This window comes from Hylaeus anthracinus, unplaced genomic scaffold, assembly GCF_026225885.1.
Source record: "Hylaeus anthracinus isolate JK02 unplaced genomic scaffold, UHH_iyHylAnth1.0_haploid 11989, whole genome shotgun sequence".
Taxonomy (NCBI): domain Eukaryota; kingdom Metazoa; phylum Arthropoda; class Insecta; order Hymenoptera; family Colletidae; genus Hylaeus; species Hylaeus anthracinus.
This window is the reverse complement of record NW_026534337.1, coordinates 9166884-9177985: the sequence shown is the minus strand read 5'-3', so window position 1 is coordinate 9177985 and position 11102 is coordinate 9166884. Positions and strand designations below refer to the sequence as shown.

At 40.6% G+C, this 11102-nt stretch overlaps 1 protein-coding gene across 1 annotated transcript in view; it reads right to left on the bottom strand.

Moving 5' to 3' along the window:
• LOC128887934 (plastin-1) overlaps positions 1-6154 on the bottom strand; it is a 38086-nt gene extending 31932 nt beyond the window's left edge. Inside the window, exon 1 of the mRNA XM_054144449.1 lies at positions 5795-6154. Within this exon, the coding sequence (XP_054000424.1) occupies positions 5795-5845 (51 nt within the window). The 5' untranslated portion in view covers positions 5846-6154. The remainder of the gene's footprint in view (positions 1-5794) is intronic.
• Positions 6155-11102: the final 4948 nt, after the last annotated feature.

Here is an 11102-nt window from a genome sequence, read left to right as displayed (position 1 = left end):
TAATGTCTCTGCTTAATAAAGAAATGTACCGTAGTACATATAAAGGAATAAGAAATAAAAATAAAAATAAAATAATCCTCCAGAGCCGGATCTCGTCCCTTTTAGGGTGAACACTCTTCCCAACATTGTTTCTGACGGGTTGACTCTCAACCCCTTGTGCACCCAGGCGATCGTAATCCACACCGACGCGAAGCACCGTTGCGATATACATATTTACATACTCGAGGGGTGATTTAGATGCGCTAAAAAGTCGGGTGGCTCGGTTAAAGCCGATGGAACGACGGAACAGAGACGCGAGCCGCGTCAGTCGACGCTTTCGTGGATTCGAAAACGTTGCTCCGGATAGCGTTATCTGATCTCTGTCTGGAATTCCAGCTATTACGCGCCGACGGGTGCGAATTTTTTCGTCCCGTTTTATTCGTTTCGCCACGACTCCGTTCGACATTCGGTTCGGGAAACGATCGACGAAGAACGAAACGAAAGGTGGGCGCGAAAGAAGAAATTCTACGGTCACATTTACAGGTGTCTACAGGAATTAACGGAGTACGAATTGTTCATTATATTAGGTTGCCAAAAAGTTTCTTTCGCTTTATTAACACGTTGATCGCCGTGTCACCCATATACGGGTGACAGAGTGCTTTTTAATGAAGAACTAAAGAAAAATTAATTCTGAAAGTCAACCATCAAAGGAAACGAAATTAAACGAAATTCATAAATTTTTATGAAGTTACAAAAATAAATACGACTATTAATGTTCGATTATGCAGTCTCCAGTAGTTTAAATAATATTTCATTTTAGCAGAAACTGTTAACAAAAATATTTGTCTGGCATTCAATGTGTTAATAAGTAATACATGCACAATAGTTTATGGTTCATGTTACGTTACTGAATTGTGCACGATTCATTTTGCTCCGTTACTGTCACAACATGAATATCTATGAAATTAAATTGTCTATTTATATAAACACGATCACATCAAATAATTGAGTGCAACTCGCGAAAGAAACTTTCGGGACAACCTAATATCACGCGATCCTCTAATTACCTGGAACGTTATCTCTGGATCAGTTTAAACACGATTAATCTGTTAACGATGACTAAATTGTGTCGACGTTTCGTCGAATTCGGCTAATCAGTGTTCTCGATCGAGCTTTTAATTTTATCAGCTTGAACGTGAACTAATAATTGAGGAAGGGGGCATATAAAGAGTGACGACTAAATATTTTTAACAATTTTAGACGTCGCGAATAAATTTACGTAGATTGCAATTTTATATATTTCTTTTGTTTACGCGTTGTTTATGTTCACGTTCGTCGTCGCGTTATTCGTCGCGAGATACTAAACTGAACAAACGAGCGACGAGCTCGTCGTGTTCCGTAATCGCTTTGGGAACTCTTTAGCATGTACCGCACCCTTTCGAGCACCCTTCTCTGAGTGCAAATACGAAACGCACCTCGATTACTTCCGCTAACGACTTTCGCTACCGAAAAGCAAATCTCGTGAAACCGAGAGGAGGGACAAAACGAAGGGAGTGTATTAGAACCGCACGAGTGCTCCGAAAAGATAAATCCTTCGTATCCGCGTGCAGTTTTGTAGCAGTGCAGCAGGATACGTCGGAAGGGGTTGCTTTCGCACCGGTAACACGATCAATAAGATAATTGAAGACTTTCTCGACAATGCCGGCGGAAGGGAGCAATTTCGCCATCTCCCTTGCACTTGAGCAAGGTCATTGTTTTCGAGGGGATTCTCTCATCTCGCTTCTAAGCACCATCGTCGCATCGTTCCTTATAATTTGTATCCTGCTGGCTTGAAACGCCGTTCCCCTCGAAACTCGCGACAATCAGAAACCGGAAAGTTCGAATTCTCGTTCGAATAAAAATCGGAATTCAAATCGTATAATTCGATACTTCGCAACGAACGTGTGCAAATTGTATTTATTCCATTATATTCGACGAAAGCAAGTATAATATTCAATTTCATAACAGCAATTAAACAACATATTCGCGAACGCGGTAATTAAATTCTACCGCAGGGGCCGCCGTACGTGGGACGATGATATTCGAAAACTATCGGTCTATTTACGTTGAAACTTCCGATGCACGGTAGAGAAGTTAACGAGCGTCCATTAGCGGTCCGATAATCCAATATATCGGTTCGCTCTGCAACTCGTGTGTACTGAACGTCCGAAACTGTATGCAATTAAGCGTTCGGTAAACGGGATATGATACGCCACGGGAAAAAGGAAAAGAAAAACAAATATATAACCGAGCTTTCGTATTTTCGATATTAAAAAGCATCGCGTGCCCGGAGTCCGCGAAAACAAATTAATCCGTGCCCAGCGGGTACAGTGAGGCGAACGGGTAAAAAAAAAGCGCCCACGGAACGAGACCGCACGCTCAGTTAATCAACCGTGAAAAGTGAACTCGTGGAGAACAAGAAACAACGACCTGGCAACGAGTCACCGTAGTTCTTCGCGGCTTCGTAAAACCCGGTGCACCGTCCCACGATCATCGAACGAGATATCTTGCCGAGAAATCGCTCGACCGTAATGGTAAAAAGTAATTAGAACGAGCGTAGGTATTCCGTGGACGAGCACGTGCGACGGTCACATGTCTCGCTATACAGGGTGTCCCAGCCTTAGTGATACAGAGCTTTAACTCCAAAATTATAGGCCGAATGGAAAACTTCAAATATGGAAATTGCGTGGTGAAATGGGGCTCGTGTTTCAGCGCGAAGGAATTTTTGTCGACTTTATCATTTAACGAGATATTATGGTCAAGTTTCGTTTTTCAAACTACATATTTTTTGCTCTTTTTTTTTTTATATCACGCGATAACACTTTCCAAGACGAATTCAAAGGGAGTGAACTCCCGTGCCTTGTATGTGTTCGTACGCACTCACACAGCTCCACATCACTATCCTTCATCGGGTATAACACAAAATAGCAAAAGTAGACTACCTATAGGAGCTTGCGCACAAGTTTGAAATATTTACCTAGCGGAAACGACTATCGAGAGGTCTCAAATTTGCATTGTCGAGACAAAAGTAGGATAATACGCAAGCCTTTGCAGGTTCCGTGTACGGATACAGTGGTGTGGAGCTGTTTGACCGCGTACCAGCGCATACAAAGCACGGGTATCCACTCCCTTAAGCTTTAATGTATTTACCCGATTTTTATTAGTTTTGAAGATAGGACGCTTCAAAGTTTGCTAATTTTCAAGGAAAAATCACGGGCGGTCCCATTGATGCAGTAAGCACCATGCGGTTCTTGAAATCGATACGGTGGAAAATGGGAAGAATCCCAATATTCTGGGCCTAGAATATATGTATATAATTCCCAGCGAGACCCTCCGTATCGATTTCAAGAACCGCATGGTGCTTATTGCATCAATGGGACCGCCCGGTGTCGAACCGAGTTTTTTCCTTGAAAATTAACAAACTTTGAAGCGTCCTATCTTCGAAACTAATAAAAATCGGGCGAATACATTAAAGCTTAATGAATTCGTCTCGAAAAGTACTATCGCATGGTATTTTAATCAGTTATGCAATCGCCATCGTTATCAACAGCCTTTTGTCATCTGTTGTGCAAATTTTCAATTCCAGGTCGATAAAAATCAATGAGTCAAGTGATAAACGAATATTTAAAAACGATGTTACTTTCCAGTTCACCTACTGTTATTCGATATTTGATTATTATTATTATCATTTGAATATTGATATTGAAACAACCCAAATGGTACCATTGTTTCACCTAATATTTTAATCATCCACGGATTAGCATACATCAGCAATAAGACTTGGAGAAGTCTCCAAGCCCTATGGTCATAACGGTATCGAAGAATGTTCGAGACATTTATCAGCGGGAATCAAGCCCGAAAATTGGGTTCCGTTAGGAAAGCAACGCTCTCGAATAACTCGTTCGACGATGCACGAGAAACTAGAAACTAGAAACGTGAATCGAGCGGAGACCCTTCACGGCCGGGCCACGCTCGACGCACGACCGCAAAGGGTTAAGGGGTTGGTCGCAGTCAGGAAGAGGAAAAACGACATTTCTTTGTGATTTCTTTTTAGTTACTAAATAATAATTTGCATAAGTAACAATTAAGTATATTATAAAGCATGTTTTAAAGAACTAAAAAACATTTTTTGTTTTAAGAAACGTTTCGTATTAACAGCAATAAAGCAAATGAATCTTACACGTTGAATTTTATTTATTCCATTTTTCTAGGTTGAAGGTCATTTGTAGGTCATATTGTATGATGAATATTGTATATGGATGAATTCGTTATTTTGTCAGTTACAACATTACGTTAACGAAAATATATCGTTCCGTTTAAAAAAAACATCGATGACCTTGAAATTTTATAAAAAAAAAAAAGACATTGAAAATTTGTTCCCTTACACCGTTACATGTGGCCCTTCAAATAATGTAACTTTGTCCTAAGAAGTTTTTTTGTACAACGAAATGTAACGGTGATATTTAAGTGTTCTGTTTCTTCGAACTCACCCTGTATATTTACATTTCATTAATAAAAATTATTATCCTTATTAAGATATTATAGTACAATACCTTAAAAAAAAAACACACACACACAATAAATTGTCCGTTTCCATTTTCCTGACTGCGTCTAACCCCTTAACGTCGATGAAACGACAGTAAGCGCCTACTTACTCGAAGGTCGAACGCACATAAACTCGATGCTAGTAACTTGACCTGTTCCGTGCGGCATGCAACGCGTACGATGTTCATAACAAATGCAACTAGCCAGTTTTGCTCCAATTGTTTAACAAGAATACGACCCCGCGATCGTTACGTGCAGCGTACAGTGCGACCACACGTGCGTAAACATACATAGCGAGGAATAGAAGCGAAAAGCGACCGGGTCACGACATTCGATATATCGAGCGGTAATTACACGCTCGATCAATTCGATATGTTGTTCAGCGTCGCGGGTAACGCGTTTCGCGAACGTTACGCGCGGACAGCATTTTTCTAAATAAAGTGCGGGATGATTCACGTAGACCTTCGACTCATTCCTACGTGCATAATTTCATCGTAGGAACGGCAGAAGCTAGACAAGGAAATCGATAAATCATACGCGATCGTTTCATTGCCGGTACACGCAATCGCGAAGAAATGCTACTCGTTGCATGCTGTATCGGTTTCAAACAGCAAAAAGGAGAGAGTGGGAAGAAATGAAGACCAAAGGTGAATAGAAATGTGACGATTTGAATGATTCTTTGGAACAGAAGAAAGATTAAGCGAGGATATCAACCCAAGTATGTGCTTCATTTCTATTCTGGAACATTCCTCGTAACAAAATCTTTCCTTATGGTATTTTGCAATAACAACTCCTTTCTACCGAAGAAAACTAAAAAGTCTGTTCGAAATATCGACTAAGAATGAACCACATGCCTGGATTGTCATCTCCGCTTAATATTTCATCAAGTTCCATCTAATTCAATAAACGCCCCGAATCGCCACATTTTTACGTTGCTCGCGTTATCCATCATTCGAATAAAATTCCGCCCATCTCCCCGTGTCAAACGCCAGCAGAAGCTTGGCACAAAACGAGTAAACTGACTGCAGGGCGGCGACACCCGGCGTAGTCCTCACGAGGGTGGGTTTCCACGAAAGCATGCTGATAAAACCGGCGATCGATAAGAAGCCGGAGTGCATGCAGCGATATGTGCAACATCAACGAAAAACCATAGTAACGAGCGTCTTGTAACGGATTCGTTGTGAGATTCGTTGACAGAATAAAGAAACGTGGGAGGATGTAAAGGACTCACCGCCTGAAACTGCTCCAACAACTCCTGCCGGTCGTCGATCGCAGTGGCCATGTTGCTCGAATATAGTCTTATAATCCTTTCGTCTTTCCTTTCTCCAGTCTCTGCCGCGGCACTTCTTGCTCCCCCTTCTTCCTTCCTGATCTCGTGGACGGCGTTGCACACAATCGTACGGGAAAACGTCTAAACACGGGTCGGTAATTTTCACCGGGTACACGCGGAATAGTTACGAAAACGGTTACTTGGGGCGTTCTCGCACCTCGCGTACGCGTTTCTGGTCACGACGCGATCACGAAGTAGCCAGACACCGCGGGAACGCGTCCCACTAGCACGGAGTCGCAACGAACACTGAGGCGCCGTGCACCGAACGGAGCGCGCGCCAGCACGAACGAACAGCCACGGGAACGCCCGACGAATCCCGAAGGGACCATGGTCTAAACACCTTGAGCCAGGATCGTGCACAGGACTGGCGCCAAAGGACTAGCGCCCAAATACAGGGTGTCCCAAAAATGTTGTAACACGTTGAAAGGGGTGGTTCGGGAGGTGATATCGAACAACTTTTTCCTTAGCGAAAATGTTGTCCGAGGCTTCGTTAAAGAGATATGATCAAAAAACCCCGACCAATCAGAGCGCGCGTATACAGTTGGAGCGGCTGTGGTAGCGTATGAGTGCGGCCGCTTAGCGCGTAGCCTACGCTCAACTGGCATACTCGCGCTCTGATTGGTCGGGGTTTTCGCTTAATATCTCCTTAACGAAACCTCGGACAACATTTTCGCTAAGGAAATTGTTGTTCAGAATCGTCTCAGCTACCTCCCATTTCCGGCTCCTACGCGACTTTTGGGACACCCTATATTTGTCATATGTGTATAATAACATATACACATATGACATATACAATACATATTACTCCAATTTAGGCAACTCGTTCTCACTCACGTTACAAACTAAAAGTAAATTACATCTGACGTTTAAATTTAAAGTAACATCGAAGAAAATATATTGACGAATTTGAAACTCGATTGTAACTTGGGGAAGTAAGTAAATAATTTTAATTATCGGAACTCTTTAAAGATTTACTTTCTTTCCTGTTGAACTAGAAAATTGTTTAACTTCATAATCTCGTTCCCTTTAGTTATTCGAGAAATTTGTACTTTTTCCTTGTTCGAGCTGACATGGTAAGGCCGACCTTGGCGGTTTAACGAATATGCTCAAACGCTAATCGAAATTATGATTCTAACTTATCGCCTTAACTTACGGATAATTTTGTTATCTTATTTACTCTCGCTGACGTATTTCGAACATTTCGAACAGAAGAAACGCTTTCAAATAAAACGTGTTGCGCGTAAAAAGCACTCGAGCTTTTATTACTTTATGAACTGATCTTTGCTTTTATTATTCCATTGAACGTTTCTGGTTTCGTCGGATACGATACAATAGAGGGGACAAAAGATGCCATTATTTGGAACTATTCTTCCACGCCTGTTAGGAAAGTTACATGTTTGAGAACCTGAGGGCGGAAGTTGTCAAGTTCGATTTACTTTCAGTTGAACAGAGGGCTCTTTGCGATTGATCTAATTTAAGACGTCATGGTGCCTCGTTCTTCGAACAAGATCCATAAATTACACTTCGACTTGCCCTTCTAGGTTTCCAGTGACGACCCTACATAGAAACGATATAGGAGGTGACTAGGACCTCGCGCAACTGTGTTGAAATTTTGTTTTAATTTAAATAAATTTAAACTGGAATGATCCTATTATGTAATCATTATCTATTCCAAGTATTATTCTAGAATTTTATGTTTCTCTTAGTATTAATACTTCAATATTATTTTTTTGTTCCAAATATTAATATCGTTATTATTTTTAAAATATTGGTTTAGAAAATATAACAATATATCAATGGACGATGCCCTTAATAGAAAACCTGTCTTCTTTCGCACAAGATTTTTCGCCAAAAGTCTCGTAAACAGTAGAGCCGCCACTGTACGTGTCCCCATCGTAATAATTATGAACACCATGTAACAAGTGTCCAAGTCAAAGCAAAAGAACTAACCTATAAAATATCTACCATGAAATATTAGTCCCTCTTCTCGTTTTCTTGGAATCATTTTTCTCGCATTCTCACAAAAAATTCAAATATTCTACACAACTGATAACAGAAACAATGCCTTCAATTTGAGCCATATTGCTAGCAAAACCGTTTCTGCGCGCGTGACTAAAATACGAATGCCTTGCACCATAAAATTACTGAACACCGAGTGAAATATTGCTGACTTCCGTGTGCTGGAAATTACATACATATATACATGCATATATACGATCATCCACGGAATAAAACCAGTTACCTTAAGCGTGGATAACCCTGTTTACCTCGAATCTAGCAATCGCGGTAATTCGTAGAAAACAACACAGTTTCACTTCGGATCTTTTTCAATATCATTCATTATTTTTAATTTATAGAATTTGCGTTAGATTGGGTCCATAAACCGGAAGTTGCATCTGGGCACTTGTGACTCTAGCTCCAATACTTACACTAGACGACGATTAATAATATTTGACAAAGATACGATGTTTCGTTAAAAATTCGACATGGTAAATAAGAAATGTTGCGAATGCATACAAAATTTTCACTGATAATAGAAGTCTTTCCTGATAATAAAGTAATTGAAATAGATAATAATAGTTAACGACAAGAACGGAAGTCAACAATTTGGAATGAAATAACGAAAGGAGTGCGAAACATTCAACAATGAACATCTTTACTTTCGAAGCTTGTTTTTAAAGCGACGCTTGTTTACCATTCCTGCTATTAATTTTATCGTCTGCGGATAAAGAACGGTGTACTCGCCTCGACGCAATTAAATATTGAAACGGACCGCCTAATTGAACAACAATGCCACGACCGAAGGTTTAACAATTCTACGCGAAGCGATGACAACAATCATTGTGTACTTTGTCCTTGGAGACGAATCAAAATGCGATTGTAAAGTATAAGTTAATTAAGAATTAACGGTATGCAAATCGCGAAGGTGAAACCGACTCGTTTACATACAGTGGCGTGTCATATCTCCAGTGGGGTCCAATATAAAATGGAATTTGAGAAGCTCGCGCAAGAAGAAGGAACAAAGCACTTTTAATTTTGTATAAGAATAATATAAGTAATATAATAATATAATAAAAGAAAAATTGGGAGTAGGGCAACAAATACATAGGTACGACCCTGCTGGAGACCCTAGACAGATGACTTTTTACCCATAAGCTTACAGGTTACAACGCCACTGTTTACACGAAAGGAAGACGTGAACGACACCCTGTGAGTCAAGAGCGTTCATCTTCACGGAACCACACAACGAAATCATTCGATGGTGAATCATTTTTTGTCAACACGGTACTTATACATCGGGAAGAATAAATTCTGGTTGACTCATTCGCGTGTACCGACGTACGTCTGTTTCCATTCGATATTAAAATGCGTCGCTGGAGGTCGAATGGGTTATACTAATACACGCAATTTCATCGTGTACTATCGATATACCGAATTGTTACGATACAAAGCGACTTCTATTATCAGTCATCTCTACCAGATGTCTTTGCCAGAAATGTTCCTAATAAAAAGAGATAATCAAAGGCAAATTCTACAGTTTCAATAACGCTTCAGATCTGTAACTCTTCGATTCGACGTTAGAGGGCTACATCTGGATTACAATAAAATTAAATCTACTTTTGTTATCGAAATGAGAAGCTTCACAAGATAAATCCTCGCGTATCAAATATAAGATCCGTTGCTTTAAGCCTGATATCGAGATAAAAATCACTTCTGCGTCCCATTCTTTTTCTAACGCCTGAAATATTACTTTCGCTCAAAGCCCTGTCCTACACAAAATCACGAAAATCTTTCCCACCCAGCCCACCCAACTTCCCGTTGTACGTCATATATATGAGAAATTCACGTCTCCCCCAACTTTCATGTTCCGCCGCTCTTTATTGACATTCTATCTCTCCCACCGGTCACATGAATACGCTTCTACGGGCATCGACCCCTTTTTAAATAATGTTACATCACGGGAGATGGGCAACGATCGACTTGTCACAAGTCCTCCGTTTCTGGGGGGATTTCTCCCGACATTTCCCTCCACCGGCCTATAAAGTCTGTCCCCGTTCGTTCGTTACGTTGAAAAAAAAAATCTGTCCTACGCGAAGAGATTATACAGGATGTCCCAAAAATGTTGTAACACCTTGAAAGAGGTGGTTCGGGAGGTGATTTGAAACAACTTTTTCCTTAGCAAAAATGTTGTCCGAGGCTTCGTTGAGGAGATATTAACGGAAAACACTGACCAATCAGAGCGCGTGGATACTGTTGGAGCTGCCGCGGTAGCGTATGAGTGCGGCCGCTTAGCGCGTAGCCACGCCTACTGCGAGCGCTCCAACGGTATACGCGCACTCTGATTGGTCAATGTTTTACGTTAATGTCTCCCCAACGAAGCCTCGGACAATATTTTCGCGAAGGAAAAAGTTGTTTCAAATCACTTCCCGAACCACCTCTTTCAAGGTGTTACAACATTTTTGGGACACCCTGTATATTAGATAGAGTAGATAGATAGAGTAGGCAAGGCAGTCGCGGAAGTGTAACAATATTGGTAAGAGAAAAAAGATTGAGTGCACGCTTATCCTTCTCTAATTAATACATGCGCAGTTGTATTAAGAAACTTTGGTAGGAGAGAATACGAATTGAGTAAGTGAGTTTTATTTATCAGCACACGAGGTCGTATAACTTAACTATAACACCTGATGTACCCGTCTTACATTTGGTCATTCTTTAAATTCATTTAATTCTTGCTTTACGTTGCTACTCATTTCATAACTCTCTGGCAATTTTATTAGGGAGATTTTTTGGGACCCACCGGCCCCCAGCTCGGGTACTTCGGGATCGCTAAGCCCGTACTGTAGCTACAGTTAAAAAAACCATAGCTAGAGCCCCTGAGGGAAGCGAGGAGAAATGTAATTTCAATGATCTCTTTGATATCCCTTGATTCCTATAACATCTACCAAGTCTCGAAATTCTAATGCGCACAAAAACTTAGAAACAGGGATACTTTTTCGACTTGTTCTCTCTTTCTTAACATCTTACTATCTACACTTACAGAGTCTCCTATGACTCTTCTATTTATGTAATATCTTTGATCCTACATCTTTCGAACAGAATTACTTGACAATTTAGAAATTCCTACAATGACGATAGAGAAAATATGCTTTAGGATAAATTACACGTTTCAAATATAAACAAAGGTGATTACGAATTCTAGTTTCTAATT